Consider the following 25,506-nt stretch of genomic DNA (forward strand, 5'->3'; position numbering starts at 1 on the left):
GGAACACAACTATATCAAGAACCCCCCATGTAACTGGGGGATAGAGTGACCACCTGTCCTGCTTTACATTGTACTGTACAGCAATTATAACCTTTGTCCCGCGTCACGCAAAATTCAGCGTCTGTCCCGATTTTTCATCCTAATTGAAAATGAAAACGTGGATAGTAGGGCTGGACGATTAAGAGAATTTTAATCATGATTTCGATTTTGGCTTCTCACGATCGTAAAAACATCATGTCGCGTCTGCTCCTGAAGGCAACACGACCAACTTATTCAGCCAGTGCCACCGCAACACAGTCCTCTATTAAGGACACTCTTTACAATGCCGCCCCATATCCCACCACGACATCAGGAGATAACGGAGGCTGTGACATTTATTGTAGCGAAGCATCAGTAAGCATCAGTACTGTAAGCAACCCAGGATTCAAGACACTTGAAAAAGCGTTACATACATGCTGATCTGATGGCACATAAATTCAAGGGTCTTGTTGGACGGAATTTTCACCAATAATAATAATAATAAGGTGTGACAGGCTCAAATAAATGCAGATAAAAATTGCCCTTACACTTTAGAAAATAGAAACATTAATAAAACAGCGGTGCTACAAGAACTTCAATATAGGTGATATGAGAGAAATAATTATGTGATATACACCACAGGGTTATGAAATTGTTTCATAAAAAAAGGTTACCGAGTCACAGCTTCTCCCAAACCCCAGTTTAACTCCAATATTCCACTGCTATATTAAAAAACTGGGACTATAGATCATTTTTGCTGATCGTGTGGAACATATTATATAATCCTTTGAACCCTTATCAGTCATTCATCTCAAGACCCACCAATCAAAGTGCTTCATTCTACATCAAAGAGAGAGAGAAAAAAGGAAACTGCCATTAAAACGCCTTTTCATCTTATTGCAAATTTACACTACAAGATATACAAGATTTTGACCTAATTTTGCAGCAAATATCCAAGGCAAATGAGAAATGGCTCTTATTTTTTTGGAGCTATTGCTCAGAAATCATCTGAATCAAACTACAATTACAGAATTGTAGGGCTGTAAGTCATGATTTTACTGCTTAATGGTTTGAATTAAATACTAAAGATGCACTATATGGACAAACATATTTGGCCACACACAAGTATTGAATTCAGGTGTTTCAATCAGGCTTTGGGCTAGGCCTCCAATGATGGTCAATCTTAATGCTTCAGCATACAAGACATTTTGGACAATGCTGACAATTTTGTGGCAACAATTTGTTCAAACAAATTGCCCCAGTGCACAAAGCAAGGACTCAAAGACATGGTTTGGAAGAACTTGACTCGTCCCCACAGAGATTGTGGGCCAGGCCTTCTCATCCAACATCAGAATCTGACCTCATAAATGCTACAGAATGAATGGACACAAATTCCTACAAAATCTTGAGGAAAATCTTCCAAGAAGTGTGGAAGCTGTTATAGCTGCAAATTAGGGACCAACTTCATTAAAGTATGAATATATCATTACAAATCATGTTGGTGTTATGGTCATACTTGTGCACATGCACATGAAAGACTCTCATTGAATGGTGCACCTGTATGTATTGGTCTGGTTTATGCAAATGCAAGATTCTCCTCTTCTTATATTAATTATGACAGAATCAGTTGATCATGTCAAAGTTCAAACTGATGCTATCAAAAAAACGGTTAACAAGTGAAATCGGGGGCACATTTAACTCCTTTAACTGCATAAGAGAAACGTCTTTCTCTGTGTCTCTCTCTTCCAACTGCCGTTGTCATTGTCTACACTTTTATGCTCCAGTTGGCCTCAACAAAAGCGAGCATGGTCGCCAGAGGCTCTGCTATGATCACTGTGGTGTTAGCCTGTGTTGATAAAAGGACTGATTAGAGGGCTGAATGGACACCCATTAAGAGGACATCCACACTACTGACAGAGCCCCGAGGCCAAACGATCAGCCTTAACAAAACTGATAGTCACCTGATGGACTCGTAATCCAACTTCATGTATTCTAAATTTTTAAAGAGAGAACAAAACGGAGGCTACAGAGAGTGAACAATGATGAGCTGATAGAGAAAAGCAGCATTCTAACCAGTGTCAGTCACAGGCAGTGGTTATGCTAGAAAATGATCTCTACAGCTTGGGTGTTCCCTTGTGGTTTGCAGATAGCACAGTGGAACCTCATCCAAACCTCAGACAACAAAACAAGCAGGCGGAATGACTAAACAATGGTACATAGCGGACTGAAGACTGGAAAAATATGAATATTTGGTTCATTTTACACCCGACATGGATTGTTGGTTTTGGAAAGTTACAAAATTAATGTCAAATGCAGCCTGCAACACCATAGCAACAGTCCAGAGATTTGTTCATTACAGCCCTAACATGGTCTGGTTCAGGCCCACAACTGGGGGTTGAATTCTGGTTGAATCTTGGCCTAACAGAATAAATGTCTCTAACAAAGGGCTTTTTGCCCAGATTGCAATCAGTACTTAGGTAATCAAAGGGAGTATTCACAGCCTGGCAAACCAATAAGTTATTTAATCTTAAAACTGCTCTTTAATGCTTTGGCAAATATATGTGTATATCATTTAAAACATGATTAAACCCTCTATAAATAAGGTTTTGCATAAAAATACATAAATACAAATTGTTTTCCCATCAGTGTCAGGGAACTATGGTGGCCTTTGCATACCAGAAAGGATGTATTTTTTGTGTGAAATGAGCTTCCACTTCAAAACTGGTTTTCCATTCGGGGTGTTGTGGAAACAAGGTGGCGCAAGGCTATGAAAACCAAACAATTTGTACTTTTAATAAATTGTACATTTATACAAATATTATGGCTAATATAATATAATGCTAACGAACTCTAAATATTATACACCCGACCTTGTGGTGCAATATTCATTAACACCAGAGAAGAAAATTCCACTCCTCCATCGCTGCTCAATGATTCTCTGTGTTCACCTGCAGGTTTTAACCACAGTATTTAACAGTATTTTATTGTATACACTATTACAGCAGATTTAATGAAACTGGGCTGTACAGTACTGAATCTGGCCACATCGTCAAATTATGCATAAAGGGAAGAGTGTGGGGGGTATGGGAACATGGTGTCAGGGCAGAAATGCACAGATTAGCAAAGACGGGACCATTCATGAGTGTTTGTGAACATGCATATGACCATAAAACTGTGCATGTAACCAACACAATGGCACGTGACAACATTGTGTGCAACACCACGGACGCAGCTGTGCTGTCAAGAAAGTTTGGCCTCCATGGAGAAACAGAGTCTGTTGATAAATTATACACAGGAGCTCAGAGACATGGAAGGAGGCTTTGCAGGGCTGTGCTGTACGTTATGAAAAAAATCAGGGAGAGGAGGAAGAAGATGCTCGAATTAAAGTGATGCAGTTGTAGCAGAGGATGCATCCCAAGTAGATTTGCTTTCGAAGGACTGCTGTGCAGTTCATACTCCACATCCTGCTGTATTTAGGAGTCTAGCTTCTCTTATGAGTTCACCCTAGAGTTTCTTAAATACTGGGTCAGGACCCACAGATGATTATGGGGATTTTTTGGGGGGTCCCCAAAAGAGGCTATAATACATTAACCCAACATTTCCTGGAAATAATTTGTTTACCTATTCCTACCTACCTACTTCATACCTAATAATATTTGGTGTTACAGATATGGCTTTTAATTATCACTGATAATGTGTTTGGGTCACAGTAGTTTTCCATCTTAAGTGGGTCGATATATAGAAAGTTTGGGAAACACATCGATATCAGTTTTTGTGTGACTGATGCCCACGAAAATGCCAGTTGTGACAAATGTTGGGTGAAACTAGGATTCATTTGCTCTGTCGTGTCTTCAGGTCAACCACTGAAATTTTGTTTTGTATTTCTATTTTTAACTTGCCTGCCTTTTTTTTTGTTATCTTTCATACTGGTGATGTACTCCTGCAATGCTGCTGTCTTCTCCCTGTCCTGGTCTCTGATTGGTTGGGGTAGTTGTACCTATCACACATTTGGATCAAACTTACACCAAGCTAGACATCAGATTGGTGTCTGAGCTATATTGGCAAGGTTTTAATGAGCTTCTTTAATCATATCTTTGAATAGTTACTTAAGCCTGACAGTCACATAGCGATCGGGAGGGTTTAAAACTAGAGTTTAAAACTAGAAAACTGGGTGGAAATGTTGTGTACAGTGAACTAGATTAAAGAGAAAGAAAGTACACACATACTGTACATGCATCAATGCTATTAACAGCTGTTTGCAATGCAGGGATTTAAACTATAGCCTGTATGTCGGGTTGACGTGTGCTGATGCCTGTAAAGCACAAGGCCTTTTGAGACCTTTTGATTACCTGTTCTAGTGGTGTGGCTCCAGTTTCTCTGGTTTTACAAGGGTGACATAAGGAAAACAAGAACAAAAAAGGCATCGCCAAAATAAAACTTGATCGATACATTCTAAGCTATTCTGAAAATGGACGGCATGAACTAACAAGACAAGACAAACTGAAACAGCAGCGCTAAAGAAGTAGGAGGCTAACCATAGGATTTAACAGTAAGCATCGGGTGAAATGTTACCTCCAAAATCATCACTGCCAATTTTGTGATCTTGTGAACATGCCTTTTGGAACCCTGTCAACATGTCTCCCTCAATCATAGCTGCGGCTGAAAAATAATAACCTTCGCTGAAATTTTTAGATTAGGACTCAAACCCAGACAAAATATTTCTTGGCCAAACATCTACCAGTTCACTAACAGTCATAAAAACAGGCCACACTGTTCTCTGATTCATAACCACCAGGAGAGATCATGAATTTATGTATGTAATGTTTGAATTTGTCTATCACCCCGTTGGCTGCAGACATTTCATTGTTTGAGGAGAAGATGGAAAAAATATGTTACATATTTTGAGACATTAGCACACAATGCTACTGTCTGAGTTTGGGTTGACTGAATTGGATCGCATTGAATTATCTTCTGGTCTATTCAGACTGGATCTGTCTCTACTCTTTGGATCAGGTCTTTCTTTTTGGAAAAATAATAGGTCAGTAGGAGTCTGATAGAAGTCTCATGGTACTGGTGACTGATGGAAAGAGGAAAAGTATAAAAGTCTTCCCTCAAAAACAGATATTGAAAAGGATGGAACAGTTTTGAGGTACGACAACATGAGGCAATAACAGATCATATTTTGGGTTTCCCAACTGACTGACTGCCTGAGTTTTATTTGAGTTGACAATATGGGTCCGAAGTGGGTTTGTTCATGGTTTCCATGGTGGCCCCATCCCTGTTTGCCCACATGTTACTGAAATCTGCATAATTTGCCCTTGCCCATTTAGTTCCCACAAGGAACCCAGGGTACTAAACGGGCATGGGCCCAAAGTGGGCCACCATGGAAACCATGGACAAATCCTGCTGGGGTCCATATATTGTGCCTTTAGTTAGTTGGAGGCTCCAAACTGACCATAACTGTGAATGTGAGAGTGAATAAACTCTGTATGTTAGAACTAGCAACCTGTCCAGGTTACCTCTCACTAAACTTAATTTGAGATGTGTTCATGTGTTCATCCTACAACAACAAACGGATAAGTGGTATGGATGGGTGATCTCTTTGGAATACAAATCATTTTGCGCCACCATGTTTCCAGAACTGCCCTGAATGGATGTCGGTTTCACATTTTGAAGCCAAAGCTTACAGCAACGATGAAGAAAAGCAGCTCTGCCAAAGAGCATTAACCAATTGAGAAGAAGGAGGAAACTGGAGAGAGAGTTGTGAAAGAGTGTTTACATCCTTTCTGGTACGCAAAGGCCACTGACAGACCCTGACATGCTAAAGGAAAGGAGGGTGAGCGGAGGAGTCCTCTGTTTGTTTCAATCTGCACTCGCCTTCTTACCAACTGGACCTTTATAGAAAAACAAACAAGTCCATGGGCAACAAAGGTTAGTGAGCCAGCAGGTTCAATTCAAGCACTGGGTGTAGCCTTTTCTGCGCTGTGAAGATCTTTGTGACTTCATAAATACTGCATGTCTGACCAGACTTGTCAAAAGCACTGGGGTGGATGAAGACTGATGAGTAGGATTACAAAAGACAAGAGCTGGGAGAGGAGAGGAAAACAGAATGGAGGATGGAGTGAAGAAGTGCCAGAGAATCACAAGGCTGCCTCTCTTTTCCAAGTATTCTAAACAGAGACAGCAGACGTGGGCCACACAAACCACACACACACACACACACACACACACACACACACACACACACACACACACACACACACACACACACACACACACACACACACACACTCAAACCACAGCACCTTCAGAAGTTCAATCTCACAGGCCCTAATTACAGTGGGCTGCAGCATTTCTTATTATGTTCGCCAAATTCTCAAATTGCACACGCCATTGTGCGCTGTTCAAAGATCCAAAAACACACACTACTCTGCGTACACACACACCCACATATTCATTTAAACTGTGCACGTACAGGAGCAGAGACTACACAGCCATGGGAGCCATTCTTTGTTAATGTCTGCCAGCAGATAAGAGTGTCAATGTGTTTCTTTCCAGTGCTGATTCATTTTTGACACACCACACTGAAGTCCTTTGTGGGAATGGTCACACTGCCTTTACATGCACATGAATGCATAAAAGTTAGCAAATGTTCTGTAAAATTACACATGCACGGATGAGAGCACTTCTAAAAGAGTTACTTCCAGCTTTCAGTGTAGTGAATACACGAGGGGGTCCCTGATCATCTGTGGCCAAAGGTAAAGCGGGAAATGCGGCACTGGCACGACCGTGCAGTAACAAGGCCCGTCCAAAATCTGCCGACATTTGAATCACTGTGAAGGCTACAATGGGTGGAACCTTCTCGGCCAAGCATATCCCAAAATGTTCCAGAAGTAACACTTCACAAGAACAATAAAGGCGCAAAAAACCTGGTGACGCAATTTCCATAGACCCAATTTAACAACGTTTTCGACATCCGGTTAGCTGGTGCAGCCAACTAATGCTCCTGACCTTGAATTGAAACACAGCTATTGTCCTTGTGTCTGGAAGTACCTTGAATGGCCATAAATATGCAACTCCACTGTTTGCAAAAAGAACTCTGTTGTTACAGTATGATGTCCTTCATGTAAAATGTGGTCCCATTGAAACGGACCATAAAGCAGGGTTTGCTTTATGGTGTGATTGACAGCAGATATGATGGTAACTGCTCTGTATTTATATAGCACTTTCGTAGTGTTGATGACCTCTTAAAGCTGCTTTGCACTACATTTTTGTTTGCCATTCACACCTGTTCACCCATACATTCACAAATGTTAATAGCCATTCATATGCATGTCACAGCTGTCAGTAGTGGGTGTGGGGTTAAGTGTCTTGCCTACGGGTAGAGACAGAAAATAGTGGTATAGTATAAACTCCTTATACCAGAGGTCATGAAATGATCAATAACCTATTAAACTATTAAATCACTTTTCCTGCAGCCCTTCAGTTCTGATACGTGTGATTCTGCATTCAACCAGAAGTGTTAGTCAGGTTATGAAGTCTGATTGCTCACTCTTCTTCTTTCAACCTTGAGCTGCCTTGAGGAGGGTCATGAATAAAAACCCCTCGGTTTCCAACACTGATGAACGCCAAGGCCAAACAGAGAGTGAGAGTCTTTTGCCATTAAACATCCTCCTGTTCATTTAAATCCCTGCTTTTCTTTTCAGTCCTGTCCATCTCTGTTCAACCAGCATCCATTCCCCTTCACAAACTTCCTCTTTTGCTCGGTCCAATTTGGAACCTGAGATCTTTGTGTGTTCTGTGGCACCTTTTGTGGCTCCTAAACATCCCTCTCTGTCTTCCTCCCCTCTCTTTTCTCCCTTTTTCACACTTTTGCTCATTTACATTCACTGTACAATGCACGTTTCCCTTTCTGCAAGAATTCTCTTAAGTGAGGGAAACTAGGCCATTAGACTGCAGCACAGCTTCTCCCTTGCCTCAATTTGCCTTTCTCCTCCAAATCGTGTTTTTCTCCGTCACCCTCCCTATGGTCCTGTCTCTCTCTCTTTTGCCTTAAGTTATCTGCAGTATCCTTCTGTCTTTTTCCAAGGTTTTAAAAACCTTTCATCTTTCCATCTTTCTGTCCTGCATCTTCTATTCTATTGCCTTGTGTATCAACATGTTCTGACTCTAACTTCTAATCTCTCTGCTATATCCTTTGCTTTCTTTCCTATCATTCGTAATCCATTCACACATGTGCACACTGGGACACTTTGATGGGAGTTTCAGGTATTAGTTACCAACCAATATATAGTTCGTGAAATTATGCTATGCTAGGGTGAAATTATGCGATTAGAAAAGGAAGAGACATGGGTAATTAGTCTGTAAATGTGCATAAATATGTATCTTACAAACCACCTTAGTTGAACAAAGGTTGCACCATGGGCAGACGGTGTATAGGGGTGATTTGGGCGACGCACTAACAACTACGAGAAAGAGATTTTTTTCCTAACCAATTATAAAGATCCTTAATATTACTATTCCTCTCAACTGTCTCTGCCAGCAAAAGTAGTTATTATCAATGATCTAGACATATTATCTGTCATTGTTTTAATAATTTGGTACCTAACAAATCTCAAATGGTGCCAAACTGTGCCAAACTGTGCCAAAAGAGAGAACGCTGAGACACCTCTTTACTGAAACCTCTGCCATTTTACTCTGCTTCACTTCAGCAGCATCATTTTTTCAACATCTTTGCACAACTCATGTCCACATGTTGTTACATGACCTCCATGTGTTTTTAAGCCCCTACTGCATATTTTAAAGGTGATATTTGCTTTAAAATGCACTATTTCTTTTATGCAAGAGAAAAAATCCTTCAGTAATGCTGTGTTCCATGTACATTTACTCTGACACAGTGGCATCTACAGTGAAATTTACACCTCTGGTGGAATCTCACCAGTGTTATTTTGATACCAAGATAATCCACGTAGAGCTTGTAATTGCAGAGGTTTACTCTATTTAGTTTGGGCATGTCATTTTAGAGCAGGGACTCCAAAAAGAGGGTCAGGGAAGAAGAGGTTTCCAGCACAGGATAACCCTAGACCTCACAGTTTTTCATTGGAGCATTTTCAAAGACTTACTGTGTTAATAGTATTGGATCATGCAGGCTTGGAATATGCAGAATAAATGTTGATTGAGGTTTCTCTATTTTGCAATAATTCCCTTCACTGTTGTATTAGGGCAGACATATAGGGTATCAGATGGCTCAAAACAACAAACAACAATAAGAAGAGAAATGAACTAATTTGATTAAAAGTAGGAAGTATATTGAGATTATACATTTTTCAAATTATGGTTTTGACTCTTTGGGAGTTTTTACAATTGACCTTGCTCTGCAACACCTCCACAGGAATATGAATATTAGCAACTCATATATTAGCAAATCCTTTTTGTGTGTGTGTTGTAACTACAACATCAGCTCCTGAGTTAAACGCCAAACTACAAAAATGAGATTTCATGGTTTTAAAAACACAAACGCTGCAGGTTTCAACACCTGTGCACTAATTCCAGCTGAACTTTTTTTGAACCCACGTAAACAATTTAATTGGTTCTGGGAAATATAGGTGTGTTGGGGACGGTAATGAGCCAAGATTAGCATCTCTCATATTTAAGAATTCAGATTAAGCCTTGTCTTATCTAAACTGTTTGTTTTGTTTTGTCTGTTTTAGTATTTAATTATTTTAAATTAATGCTAAACACAATTTAAAGTGTTAACTTTGGAGGCAGTTGTTTTACAGCCCCAAAATGGTGGTGCGTGGTGCATTCAGGTTCAATGATGGTTTGTTCTTCCCTTCGTCTCCGAGCACCCCTCCCTCCCTCCCCTTCCTCCCCCCTCTCTCACCCTTTGTCTGTTGGTCGGCTTCTTGTCCTGGTCTCTGTGGGCTAATCTGCTGGTGGACCAGATGCAACGCGCTCATTAACCTGGTACCACCTTCTAAGAGCCTCACACACACACACGCAAGCTCACGCATGTGTAGCAGTGACAGTCCCTCTCTCTCTCTCTCTCTCTCTCTCTCTCTCTCACACACACACACACACACACACACACACACACACACACACACACACACACACACACACACACACAAAGACATGATTGCTCAGTGACACAGTCATTGTTATTTGTGCAGCAGCTGGAATTCAAATTAAGAGATCTGAAAAACTAGGGTAACATGTAGAGCAGAGGGTTGGACAGATGAGGACTTTGTCTCTACTTGGCTTGAACCAGGTCTCCACACACAGAATGTTCCTTTGTCCTCTTTTTCTTTCATTCATGTTGATGCCACAGACTAAGGCTGAGCAATACACATGATCAACATTACAGTATATCTATATGTTGACATGACAGAAGACATGGTCTTAGATTTTGGATTTAATCATATCGTGATAAGTATGTGTTGACATTGATAACCATCATGTACTTATATTATATATTATATATATATACAGTATATTGATACAAATAGAATGGACAAAATTATATTTAAACTCACTTAATTACACTTATTTGTGTTATAGCAGAATTTGACCATATTAATAGTACATTTCATTGTTTCTAACACATGGAACTGTCCTTTATTTACCATTAAAAAGCCAAGAAATAAAGCAGGTATTATCTGATCAGATCATGTTTTATAGATGATAAACAGTAGATATTTACAGTGCATTTTCACATATATCTTGTGTATTAGGATATACTGTAACAGAAATGTTCACTAAATCCTCCTGAAGAGGCTGAATGTATGAAAGACTTTAGTCTTTTTACCTCAGTATTAAGATGTCAGAGTGAGCCAATGTGAGAATACATCAGGAAAAGCATTCTCCTGCCCTCCTGAAAGTGGTTGACCACACAAATTCCCACTGCGTCCATCATACACTCATCTGCCACTTTATATATTATTATATTTCTATATTATATACCAGGACACTGCTACTGTAGCTCTGCTTGAGGGTTCTATTTGTTGTGCTTTCACAGATGGTCTTCCACTCACTTTGGTAATAATGTTATTGCAATAGTTATACTGTTGCATTTGTATCCTTTTGAACCAGTCCTCATTCTCCTCTAACCTTTGAGCATCAACAAAGCCTTTTCACTGCTGCTCGCTGAGTATTTTCACTTATCTGGATCATTCTTTGTCAACCCAAGATATGGTTGTGTGTGAAATCCCACTAGATCAGCAGTTCCTTAAAATACTCAGCCTGTTTGGCTCCTACAACGATGTTTAAAAGTCACTTAAATTACTTCCTTTTTTTCCTTATTTTGATGCTTGGTTTGACCTTAAACAGGGCGTCTGGACCATTTCTACTTCCCAGAGTTGCTGCCATGTGATTGGCTGATGAGGTATTTATATTAACAAACACTTCTCCCATACCATGTTCAATATCATCAGTCTAATTTACAAAGTGCAAAAGTTCATGTGTAATCCTGTTGACACAATATCAAACTCATGCTCATATTGTGATTACTCACAGTCTATATTGCAAATTCTATTCTATATTGTTTATTATCTTATTAGTTTATATTTTCTATGTACATGTAAATAAAGGATTTTCTTACGTTAATGTATCTAAAGTTGGACAGGTGTACCTAATAAAATGGTGGGTGAATATATGTAACTGGCAATAGCCAGGGAAAAAAATCTGTACTTAATTTTTGAGACATTTTCCAGGGTTCATGTCTGAAAATGGTTTATGAGACCAAAGAAGAAGAAAAAACCCCCTCACACATGCACTCCTAACACAAGACCCCCCTGAAGTACTCACCCTCTCTCTGTCTCTCCAAGACTAACAGCCTCCTGTTTCCAGAGACATACAAAAGGAAACAAAGAAAGAGAGAGGGGGAAAAATCTTCCACCTTTTCCTGAGTGTTGTTCTTACAAACAGCACCTGTCTCTCACATCGCCTCCTCCATTCACACCCTCACACCCTCTGTAGCCAAAACCACCGCAAAATACCACGCGGGACTTCAACACCTCCCCTTCTACCCTCCTCTCCTTGCCTTTGCACACACACCCGCCCACACCCCTCAACTGGACTGTGTGAGATAAATGAGCTTATTCATAGTGTGGAGCTGCTTCTCGCCTTTACTGGACCAGCCCAACGTAAACAAGCCGAAGTTGACTGTAAGCGTAAGATCTGAACGACCATCAAACTTGCTGATGATAATAATATCTGAAATTGTAAAAAGAATGCTTAACTTAAATTGCTAATTATTTGATAAAGAAATTTGGGTCCAATGGAGAAAACGCATTTCACTAGCACACTGTTTAAATGTTTAACAAGATCATGAAGGAACTATTTTCTTTACAGTTTATCAATTTCATTTTAACGTAAATCTAAAGGTCCATTATTTCTTTCTGAAACGCCTTTTTTTCCTCTACATGTCATTTAGACATGTACTAATTGTGTACTGACAACGCATATTCTCGCATTAACGCACTTTAAACCTTTAAAGCTCACATAGACCGGACGTTCCAATTAACGTTGTTTTTTGGGTCTGTGCCATTACCCCATATATGAAGCCCTAAAGTTTCGAAACAGTTCAGCCACTGCTGAGAACGCCGAGTTTTATTGTATTCTCGGGCTCTGCAAGCAGTCTGAAAAAGCCTGGAATCGTGATGTGAGGATCACTTCTCCTAAACAGCCGATCCTCCTGCTCCGGGCACTAGTACGGGGGCACATCCATTTGCGTACATTGAACCACAGAAGAAGAAGAAGAACGTCCGTTGTGGAGGTGTTTCACGAGCGACAGTGTCTTCTGACTCTGTATCCGACTCCGGGTCAAAGTCGTAAAAGGGACTGCCTAGACTAGACGAAGCTATTCTTAAAGGTGCTATCTGTAACAATGTGGCCAAAAACGGTTACTACACTCAAAATCAAAACACTGCAGTGAGTCGTACCCGCCCACCACTCCACCCCTCCCTTCCAGAGTCGAGGTTGCCAGAGCGGTTGACATGTAACTCCGTCAGCAACGAGCAAGGAGCGAGCGTTTTATCATAAATGATAAATGAGTGGCTCTAAGACACACAATTCTGTTCTCTCAGTAAAGATCAAGATGTATAATCATTTATGGTCACATTAGCTGTTGACTAGGGATGGATATATCAGATGGAATAACTTTATGCATGATATTTGACACAACTTTCCTTCATTTTTCCTTCATGTTATAGCAGGGCTGCCAACTTCTGACAAAACCTTAGAGTGAGACATCGTGTCAAATTACCACCACACACCCAATATATTTATTTATGGTAATATTTTATGCATCACAAGCTTATTAATGCTTTATACAATAATAAGGTAAATAATGTTGACACTGAATCAATCCTACAACCTTCCTGACACAAGTCCACCTATTTAACCACTCGACTACCGCTATTATTCTCTCTTTACATGTCAGAAGAAGACTTTAGGTTAGATAAGAAAGAGACTAAAAGACGCATCTCTGTGTCATCTGAACTGACGCTGCAGCCCACGACGAGCTGACTTTTCCTCATTCTTTCATTACTCTGATTCCCTCTTCTCACTATCAGACACTGTGCTCATGGTGTCTGCCCCTGAATGGACAAGCAGAGGCTGAACAATGAGGAGCTCAGTCAGCACTTAAGTCTCACAGATATTTATCACAAAGTGTAAGTTAAGCAAGTCTGAGGGAAGCACATGGGCCCTTTAACGGAGCCTTATTGTTCCTCCATGTGGTTTTATTACTCATATATGAAAACTGAAGATAATGACTTTTGAAAACAACTCTATTTGTGGGCTACAGTTGAATTACTGAATGAGGTATATTGGCAATTTATGGTTTGGCCAAAATGCTTCAAGATGGTCAAACTACAAAAAAAGTCATGTCAAATGTAAATAATGAACGTTTATTGCCAAATATGTGTCTTCTGCTAATAATAGACCAATAACACGAGAATGACTTCGATGCAATAGCTTATGGTTGTGGTGAACACATCTTGGAATATATTGTAATGTTACTTCCGTTATCAGTTATTTGCAGTGGTTCTATACCCATCATCGCTCCACCTCACCACCACCACCAGTGACCTGCGGTGAGCTCTAGGTTAGGCAGGCAGTCACAGACCAAGAAGTACACACACAAATTAGTATTTCATACGTTGCAGACAGTGCACCGTGCAGTCTGAGAATATCAAGATTGTGCTTCTCTTCAATCTAAACACCCATGGTTTGAGGTTTAAGCACTCTGGTGTTACGTGAAGGTGAAGATGGATAGGATAGACATAAGGGCTGTCAACGAATATTCTGTATTCAAATATATTTTCAAATAGTTTTTAAAAACAGATATTCACAGGTGAAAATTAATATTCGAATATGGAAAAACATAACCGCTCAGCCGCGGCGCAGCTGTCTGCTTTGTGAGTGGGCGAGCAACGTTTCATTAATGTTAATATATAATAATATAATATATAAGAGTCGGGACCTTAAATTACTTGCACAAAACTCCGCTGATCACCAGTCGACATTTGTTTATTGTTCATTTAAACCAGTGTGTGCAGAGAGAGTGAGAGAGTGAGTGAGTGAGGTCTACAGTCTTGGTCATTAGTTCATTTACTTATTTTTATGTATAATATGTTGTGAAATAAGTTTAAACTTAAATAAACTACCTAAATATGTAGTAATGTCTGGTTGTATTAGTTTGTCCTGTTATTGACGTAATGCTGTCATCACCTGTGTGAACCTGTGTGGTTATTCTACAGTATTCATGACAGTAAAATAGAGCATCCTAAGTTAACCTACTGCAGTAATTCTGTTCTCAACCAGTAGAAAATTCTGTAAAACATCATATAACGTGAAACCGTTAGAATTTAGAAAAATACCGTGACATATATATTTTTGGTCAAACCGCCCAGTACTATGTTCTCCCCTGTGTGTGTGTGTGTGGGTTTTCCCTCCCACAGTTCGCAAAAACATGAAATGAATGAATGGTTGTTTGTCTCTATATGTGTGTATGAATGATGGTGGTGGTCAGAGGGGCCGTTTGGCAGCCACACTTCAGTCAGTCTGCTCCAGAGCAGCTGTGGCTACACGTAGCTTACAACCACCAGTGAGAATGTGTTAATGTAGAATAATGGGTAATTTTTACGCGCTTTGGGAGTCTACAAAAGTGCTGTAGAAAAATGTAATGAACAATAATAATAATAATAATAGGAGTGATGAATCAGTTTGGGGGAGCTCTGTGGAGCAAGTCGCTTAAAATGGACGCAACAGCCAAATGGAAAGACAGCTGCTCTTCCAGAGCTGCCATATTGAACGTGTACAAAAGCTGCTGGATATCGTGTCATTGTGTTAAACCCACCTTTAATGCCCCAGGGCTTTGTGACTGGTTCCCCAATGAAAACAAGGCAGAGGATGAGGCATGCTTACTTTCTTTTAGCTTTTATTATGTTAAGTTCACAATAGCCCTCACACTCTTTTCTCTGGAAAAGCCCATAGACTGAAGCACTGTAAAATGTGTAATCTATTGTGTAATGTCTTTGTATGTTGTTCTCCAACCACGCAACAAAAAAATGCTGTATGCTGGAAACTTAATTAGATCTGGTCATAAATCATCACACTCGGCTGATGATTGCAATTCCATTTCCCAATGTCTCTTATCCACTCCACACAGCATCTGAACAATAATCTCCAAAATGTAATTTCAACTAAAGTGAAGACGGCAAAGCTTATTCTCCGTGCAACAACAATAACAACAACAGCAGCAATAAAAAAACAAATGAATGGGAAGTGTGATTAAAAAGGCCTCACACACAAAAAGCCCTGTTCTTTGTGTTGACCCAGTTGTAATTAATTATTAGTATTACATTTTTGTCCTAATGTAAGCAATGAATAACAATATATGTATTTGAGCTCAAGGTCAGTTACTATAAAACAAAATCCTGTTAAAGTGAATTTCTAACATGGGAACAAGAGAACTGCTGTTAAACCTGACCAGAGTCTACATGTTCAGAGAGCGACGTCTGTGTCTAGAATCTTTGATCTCAGAAGTAACAGCCAAACATCAAGAACTGGTACAGTAAAAACAGCACTGCAATAAAAGAGAGACAGAAATAACTGTCGGGGTGCATCCATTACCAGTGACACTGTTTGTAGAGAATTTAACATCTGAGCAACCAGTGAAGCGACGTGTGAAGTTCAAACAACACCACATCCTAATTAAAGAAGTAACACTTGACACTTGAAAATCCATGTGCCACTATGACTCACACCTCGTTTTTCTCTTTTTCAACGTCACCTCATTACTGTCTTACCTCTCATATTCCAAGTTGTCATGGTCACAGCGTGAGTCTTTGTGCTTCTCCCAGTCCTTCCCGTGGCGACACGTCGTCAACAACACAATGTCCTTCCCGTTGTGGATGTGATGGAGTGCGTTCCTGGTGTCGGAGCCGATTCCTGTCAGATAACGCTTCCCTTTGAACATCAGCAGGTACTTCCTCCGTGGCGGGATGGTGTTCCTCACCAGCCAGCCTCGCTCGCCACCCTTCTGTGGGTGATCCTTGGAGAATAGCGGAATGGAGATGTCGAAGCCCGGCCTGAAATGTTCAGAGTTGAGGCTGGCTTTGGCCAACATGGCCTGGCCGATGTTGAAGCCCAGGTCCTCTGTGTAGTTGGGCCACGTGCCTGAGTACAGGTTGAAGATCAGGTGGTTCCTCCCATCATTCCACAATGGGTAACCACGAATACGCTCATCCATATTGGGGATGAACTGTCCTGATAGCTGGTCCCGATCTAAGGTGTCTATTCCGAGCACGAACACACATGCTTCACGTGGGTCGGACGTGTAGTACCGTGACTCTGTTATAGAAGTCAGGATCTTCTTGTAGCTCTCCGACACATGGTCATTTTTCTCGGATGGATAAATATAAACCCTGAATCCCTCCCGTCCTCTGCGACGACACCGCGAGAAGTCAAAACAGGTTTCCATGCGACAGCGGCTGTCTTTGTAAACGGCGGACCAAGCCTGTCGCCGCTGGTGCGGCAACTCCACCGTCCCCGGGTCGGTCTGGAGCTCGTCCAGGTGGGCATAGCGGGGCAAGAAGGCCCGGTCTGTCCAGTTGGGCCACGGCCGCATGACCTCGCCCCGCTGGCGTGTCAGCAGCCGCAGCATACGCAGCTGGACTCCTCCACCCCAGTAAAAGAGGACTAGCCAGCAGCACGCACACAAGACCAGCAGGACATACTTCTTACGCGCCTGCATGGAGGCCTGTCACTGTCTCTCTTTTCCGCTCTGTCACTTTTCTCTCCTCCTCTGCCCCTCAGCTCTGTGGCCTCACAGGGGCGTGGGACTGACTTGTGGCTTATAACGAGGAGATTCTAACAGAGGACAATGTGTTAACAAGGACATCGCTGCCTCAGAGTGTGGCCCAGGCCACTCTGCCATTTAGGATGACGCGATGTGAGCTTCTGACTCTCAGTCTCTCTGTGTCTTCCCCATTAGCTCTCCACTGTGCTCTCAGATGTGTGTGTCAGCCCGTCTCTGCCGCTGCTGCTGTTTCTGCTCTCGCTGCTGCTGCTGCTGCTGCTGCTGCTGTGTGCATTTCTTCCGCTGCTCAGCCTGGTTGGGAGTGATGAAGGGTGATTTCTCTGCTCTCTCAGGCCAAGCGCACTGCCTCATGGTGCCTGACGTGACTGCTGTCTGCAGGGCCCCTCCTGGAGAGAAGTAAACAAACAAGAATACAGATCAGTACACAGAGCGAGTCTGCAAGTAACACTGGTTCATGCTCTGGGAAGAGGAGTGAAAACTGTTGTCTTTTGATAGCTCACTGGATATATTTTCATTTGGACAGATTTTCATTGTGTCAATCACATTAAAAAGCAATGAAGCAGAACAGATGGGGGATTGTTCAAGTGAATCCATCTTCAGGTTGAGCTCATAAACCGAAAATTTAAAAAAATGTGACTCTCTCTCCCTCTCAAAAAAAAAAAAAGAATCCAAACCTGATAAGTTACTTACAAATGTGAGTAAAACCTTTCTATTTCAAAGTGCTTTTAACAATGCAGCAGACTGGACTAGATATCATTGCGCGCCCTCAAACTCCAGTTGGACTGAGATACAGTGGAGATGGAGAGGAGAAAAATATGAGAAAAACAGCACCGTTATGTAGCAATGAATCGTCCATTCAACATAAAGATATAGTGAGAAGGCTTTTCCCGACGAGTACAGTATACTGCGTGTGTGTGTGTGTGTGTGTGTAAGGGGGGAGGACACACCTCACAGTGACGGGCAGTGTTCTTAGTGCCAGCCTCCACACAAAGGCAGCTTTCAGGTCTCACCTGGCCGCGCTCACTCGGCATTCCTCATTTCTGCCTCTTCTCCAGCCAAGCAGAAATGATTCCTGCCTCCTCTGTTTGTGAGGAACACAAACAACACACTGCTGATGTGCGTAAACAGAGAATCCTCTCATTTCCTCAGAGCACATAGAAGAAATAGGGACATATTTCTACAACCAGATTTAATGGTTTCAGCACCTTTATGCCTCCACTGACCCACTGAATGTGCACCATTTTATTCCAATATCATGTTTTTGTTGACTTAAAGGGAATTTGACATTCAGGAGGCCAGAAAAAAACACGACCTTCACTGTTGACCTCCAGCCACACACATCTGTTGAGCCTTTAAGTGAATGTTACTGCAAAAAATGCAATGATTCTCTCAACACCTTCTTAAAATAATGCATTCAGGAAGAGCATTTATTTTTCTTTTTTGTTTAAGGTCACAGTGACATTGACCTTTGATCACCAAAGTCTGTTCTGGTCAGAGATCAATGTGTTCTGAGAATATTACAACAAGATATTATGATAAACTCCATTCAGGAATCTTAATGTAAATCATAATAGCGTACTATTTGTCTGTATGTTATTGAGCATCTATATAAGACCTCAGTCAGGTTTGATTCTTTTTTAATTCACATGTGACCCAGAAATGTGTTGCTCAACTGAGCCCAAATATATTTCCTTGTCGCAGCAGCAGCTAACCCTGAGGTTGAGAGGTCAACCAGGCCAAACAAAAACCTAACTAACCTTACTTTCCCGAACACAGGTCAATCATTCCGCAAAACTGACAGCCTCCCCGAAACTCGTCCTTGGGGATCCCTACCCTGCATGTTTTAGACGCTGCCCTCCTCCAACACACCTCATTCAAATGGTCAGCTCGTCATTAAGCTCTGAAAAAGCCTGATAACCACCTATTTATTTGAATCAGTTGTTTGCAGGGATCCCCAAGGACCAGGATTGGGAAACGCTGCCCTAAACAAAAGAAAACCCTCCACAGGACTACTTCCTGTTGTTGAGAAAAGAATTGGCGATGTGACAGATGTGAAGTATTTACAGCCTAAGCGAGGCAAAGCTTTATTTATACTTTCTATGTTACACAGCAGTGATAAAACAGCTCATCTCCAAATCCATTAAGGTCACCGTGTACTTTGGCTCATGTTCATGGTCAAAACATTGTCTGGGAAATATCATCACTTTGGAGACTAGAAAATATTCTTGCTGGATCCAGTGAGTTTGTTCTCTGACCTTTGACCTTTCCCTCTTTTTTTAGCCACACCTGTATCTATGAAATATGATTTGTCATATGTGAGTCAAGTGATATGTAATGTGAAATAATTGTGTGTCAAAAATGAGATGTGATTATTTTACATTAAATAAATTCAAATGAGATGTGCTCTGTGATAACTAAACTCAATGAACACATCATAAAAACGGTCATTTCTCAGAACATAGTATTATTGCAGTAATGTTATTGAAATTCATTATAACATCCAGTCTATTTTGTCATTTTATTACAGGAAAATTCTGATCTCCCTCACTAGGTGATGATCACCCCACAGGCAAGTCCATAGTCTGTTTGGCACATTTCTTCAAGAAAGAACCACAACCATGTTAAAAAAAAGTCATTTTTACTTTAACTTGAGTACATTTTTAGAGCAGTACTTGTATGTCATATCAAAAATAGTGGTACTTTTACTTGAGTGGAATATTTCAGTAATTTTTCCACATCCAGAAATCAGGTTATAATACAGCATCAAAGTGTGTTAATCATTAGCTGTGACTCCTCCTCTGTCTTCTGTCCGGAGAGTCTTTATTTAAATAGATTTCCACAGCACGTGTGTGAACTTGACGGCTTTAGCATCTGTCGTCCTGTGTGTGTGTGCCAGATCATTTAAGGTTAGCTAATCTACTTGTAGAGCTGTAAGTGGACGGATTTTATTCTGAACCTCCCAGCTGATTGTACTGCTGAGCGTAAACTCCCCCAGTAGATACGGACACTTGGGATCCCATTACATATTCCTTATCAATAATTCATTTGCTCTTTTGGTTAAAGCATTGATTTGCCTCTCTTTCTCTTTGGCTCACATGCTCCAACGCATACAATTAGACTTCCATCTCCTTCAGGACACACTCCAGTGAAAGCTGTGTATGAGCCTCGTCCTCGTGATTTGTGGTTTGTGAGGATAATTGATAGTGACGGCAGGAAGGTGTAATAGAAAAGTGATGGAGGGTATCATTATGGTGATAGTAATACTGATGGGCATTATGTATTTATTCCATTGCCTTATCAAATCTAATGCAGTTTCATGAAGACGCCATTGCCTTTGCCCTTCTCCGTCCAGGTGTCTTCTGAGGAGATTTAAGCACACAATGTCCATCACAGTCAGATCAACGACAGCAGCTTCAATTTCCATAACTTACGCTGACATTTCATGAAGACACCATCATGAAACACACTCGTCCTTCCATTTTACTCATCAAACACTTGCAGCTCAAAGCTTGTAAGAGGAACCGACTTCAAAAGTGTTTCTGAGGTAATGGGTTATTGTGGGTTCAGAGTGACATTACAGAATATTAGTGCATGAAATCACCTTTTCTTACAGAACTAACTAGGAAAAAAAAAGGAATTTTAATTTTCTGTTTGAAAGCCTTTTGTGCACAAGCTCTGAATATCACCCTAAATAGACATAGGTCATTGAAAGTGCTTGATTTTTTTGAAAGAAAGAAGTCAAATTGATATTTAGGTAAATGTCTCCCTTGTTTGTTAAAATTCCACCAACTGTTGATGTTGGACAAACGTGAGTCACAAATACCAGCGCTATTGTGGAGAACAATGAGTGAGTTACGTTAAGCAAAAGAAAGCAAATGATGACATGATGCCTAAAAAATAAAAATGTCAAGATCTCTATCTCACCAAAGAAAATGACAAAGACCGACTTGTCTAAGATCCCAAGGACAATCACTTGTCCAGATGCAGAGCTCGCTGCAAATCAATTAAGTGGACGACATGGACGAAGTTGTCCTCCCATCTTAAGTTGTGTCAGCACATTCAAATTTGAGGGAATTGGTCGTGGAAAGTCCTTGAATATTAAATCATCCAAGATGTGGGAACCCTGTCAAACTGTATGTTGTCACTGTGTCCCCATTGACTACCAGCAACAAGGATGAATGCAAGCTGGTGAACCACCGGGACAAGCACAGACCTGACAGACAACATCCTCAGAGAAGAGACACCACACACACACACACACACACACACACACACACACACACACACACACACACACACACACACACACACACACACACACACACACACACACACACACACACACACACACACGCGTTATGTTCGGACGCACACATGTACACATGAAAGCGGCTTTAAGTGGTGAGAGAAGTCCCTCTGTCATGGACCAATGATGGATGATTATTTTGGGCTGGAAAAGGCGACAAGGATCAGTGAATGCAGAGTTCTGTGGGTGAAAAGACATGGTTCAAGGAAAGGTGAAGGCAGGTGTCAGAGCTCTATACCACTCTACTGTTTTCTCATTTGTCATGCATTTGTATACATACATATATATATATATATATATATATATATATATATATATATATATATATATATACACACAACAGTTTGGCCCCGTCTGTGCCATTTGAGATTTCTTAGATCAAATTAATAAAACCATTTAATTTTATTTACATGTCACTATTGATGATTGGTGATTGACAGCTCGTTTTAATCCTCTACACCAGGGGTCTGCAACCTGCGGCTCTAGAGCCTCATGTGGCTCTTCGGCCCCTCTGTAGCGGCTCCTTCTCGCTTTGAAGTAAAAACTTTTCATGTTTTTCATACTTTTTTGTCAAGTTAAAGGCATAAATAAAAGTGTTTTTGATATTTTGTCCGTCACATCCAATTGAAAAATCTCCCCTAAAAGCCATTCAAGTAATGTGTACATGGAGAAGTCCTGTCCATCTTGAGATCCGTGTACTTAGGCCAGGCAGATTTTCTCAGACATAAACTACAGAAAATTGTACAGAAAATGTCATTTCAAAGTCGTTTTTCTACACTTTAGATGTTGGGTATCAACTTGCAACAAACTGTAGTGCTTTAAATATTGTATATATGTGTTAAAAAATATTATTTTATCTTCAAATAGGTTTTGCGGCTCTAGATTAATTTTATTTGGGTGGAGAGGAGACAAAAATTACTCTTTTTATTCTAAAGGTTGCAGACCCCTGCTCTACACCAATAGAATCAGGCTCTGGTTTCTTTCGACGTGAATGTAAATCACTCATCATACGCATTTGACGGACATTCACCCTTCACCAATCAGAACGATCAAAGTCCCAAAGCATGCTGGGAAGTGTAGTTCTTCATTAGAAGTGGTTTTGTTCCGGTGGAAATAACATATTTTGATAAACAGCAAAGGTAAGACGACATTTCTGTCTGTGTTTCTTGAAAGTGAGTTGTTTTTTTTGTGAATCTTGGTCATAGAGTGATAAAAATGTTACCGTTGTAATCTGTGTCTCTGCTGTTTACATAATCACTCTGATTCTTTTCTGATCTTATGAAATGGTTTTGTCTCTGTAACTAATTTGTGCTATTTGTGCTGCGATCTTGACCAGGACTCCCTAGAAGAAGAGATTGGGTATAGCAATGGGATCTTCTTGGCTAAATAAAGATGACATAAATAAATAAAAACACGAAGCTGCTGCCAACTAACAGTAGTAACCACGGCAACTGCTGATTTGGTGGTGACACATCGACCAAACTCAAACCCTTTCCCGTTTCGCTGAACTCTCCGGTGTGGAAATATTTTGTGTTCCCTGTGAGTTTTTGTCAACAATGTCTGTGTTGTCAACATTTTTAATGATTGCAACTATTTTTTCTGGATGAAATATGATTCTGAAGCTGGTAAATATAGAGTCTGGTCTGCAGGACATGGCAAGGTCAGTGCTTTAAAAGCAAAGGAACATGTGGAGGAAAATAAAAAAGGTGAGGCTGAAGAACATTAAAGGAGGATTTAATGAGTGATATTTCACACATATTTATGTGACAGCTGTACTTCCTGCTCTCCAGCCTTCACACCCTTAGGTTTTTCCTCAACGCTTTCTATGTTTCTGCAGCTTTATGAAGTCTTTCAAAAGAATACAATGGGAATTTGTCTTTTCATTATGGCTTCTTATTCTACAGCGCCGTGCCGTTATGCAGGCTCAGATTGAAAATAAAAACTGAAATGGATGTCACTGATGATGGCCTTTCTTGCAGGGAAAATTCTACTTTTGTCTGTTTGTGTTTTTCTCCAAATGGGATCCTGTTAACTGTATTGATTGACTTTTCTCTCATTTGTTTGCTGTTTTTTGGGGGTGGCACAAATGACATTGTAATCACTCACTCAGAAATAAAATCCACCTCCACAGCAGTCATTCTGCAGGTAGCAGAGTCATTACCAGAGTAAGAGAAGCAGCAGCTGCAGGATTATCATTAAATCTGAGAATGACTAAGGTAGTGAGTGACACAGAGCAGGTTGTGAACTGACAGATGTCTGGGCAAATTAAATGTATGCCTCTTTCCGAATGTTTAGCTTGTGTAGAGCATCCAGTTGACTGAAGGAAGCCTCTGACACAAATCTTGGACGATTGCACTGTAAAATGCCCGTGTGTCAACAGGCCTTTATGTGGCTTTTTGTGGCCGCGTGTGAGTGCGTACAGTCGTCTGTCTGAACTATACTTAAACACACATCTGGCATGTGTGTTATTGCTGGCGACATATTAATGCAGGAAAATGAAGCGTTTTGGAGAAAACACAAATCCTGTGGTTCTGCGACAGACCTCAGTGCAGCTAAAATTAAATCTGGGTCTCTGTCATTAGAGGCTTGAAAGATACGGCAGACGGTGGGACCAAAGGGCCAGAGGATACCAGAAGTTAGCTTCTAGGGTGAAACTTTGGGTTTGGATAAAATATGTAATTGCAATTTCTCTGACATACTATGTGTTTGTACAGAAGAGGGGCAAAACTTGAGATTGAAGTCAGAATTTGGAGAAACTTAACTTAAAAGTTACGCATTACAGCTTCTCAAGTTCTCGTTCTTGCAACAGAGTATAGTTTTTAATGTTTGTGATGGGAACTGTGATGTGTAAAAAATAACTCTTGTTTTGTATTCTCCACTGAATTCTAAATTACTGCACAAATCAATCGCACAGAAGAAGAAAAAGACAGACTTCTGAGATTAAAGTGGGAATCCTGACTTTTTTTCCCTCAAAATTCTAAGATTTAAGGGGGAAAAGTCTGAGAAAGAACTCAAAAATCTCACTTTAATCTCAGAATTCAGACTTCTTCCGTAAAACTCTGATTTGAGTTGCAATTTTTAGGTGAAGCATCAGATTATTCATGGTGTTGCAGAATTTAACACAAAATTGCCTATTTAAACATGAGATACCATCAAAATATAACTACTCTGATGCAAGGAGAAGCTGCAGTAAGCAGTAAGTGTCTTTTAGGGTGAATTCCAATTCCTTACTTAATCCTCAATCTTAACCCTCAATCTCAAAAATGCGCTCTCCCGCTCGTGCAAGTGCTGTCCTGATTCTCAAGTTTAAGGGCTGTATCGCCCTTAATATTGAGATTTTCCGAGACCACCCTTGGGAGCAAGGGCTACCCAGAATGCATTGCATGTTTTCACATAACAAAGATGGCGTCGAAAGCAGCGAAGCGAGTGCGATACAAATGAAGTATTTTCTTTGTTAATGCAGGAAATTGCAGCGCCTATCCGTCACCACGACGCAGAAGTATAAAGGCTCGAGTGGTCTACGTGGTGATGCAGACGGATAACGCATTACACAGTCGGAGAAGTATAATGTGGCCTTTAGACGTAATCGATTATGTCGACTACAGACATTCATCGATGATGAAATGTAAGTGTCGATGCGTCGTGTTACTAGCTACAGGAAGTGCTGGGGGCAGTATTGCTCATTGTTTACATCTCGTAAGGAAGCAGAGAAGAAGAACGCACAAATTATGACGGCAACATACAAATAGCCTCAAAAACTCCGACCAAAAGTTTCCAAAGTTTGGGAACATTTCACTAAAAATAATGGTAGCACTACGGTGATGCACGAACACCTTAAACGTCGCAGAGAAGTGAG

At 40.7% G+C, this 25,506-nt stretch overlaps 1 protein-coding gene across 1 annotated transcript in view; it reads right to left on the minus strand.

The window, feature by feature from the left end:
* The window catches only part of ext1c (exostoses (multiple) 1c), a gene marked incomplete at both ends in the record, with an annotated part of 84,291 nt that extends 67,013 nt beyond the window's left edge, over nucleotides 1-17,278 (minus strand). The window contains one exon of the mRNA XM_083899909.1: nucleotides 16,332-17,278. Coding sequence (XP_083756035.1) covers nucleotides 16,332-17,278 — 947 coding nt within the window. The remainder of the gene's footprint in view (nucleotides 1-16,331) is intronic.
* Between the last annotated feature and the right edge of the window lie 8,228 nt (nucleotides 17,279-25,506).

The sequence above is a fragment of the Microchirus variegatus genome, assembly GCF_963457635.1.
Source record: "Microchirus variegatus genome assembly, chromosome: 13".
NCBI lineage: Eukaryota > Metazoa > Chordata > Actinopteri > Pleuronectiformes > Soleidae > Microchirus > Microchirus variegatus.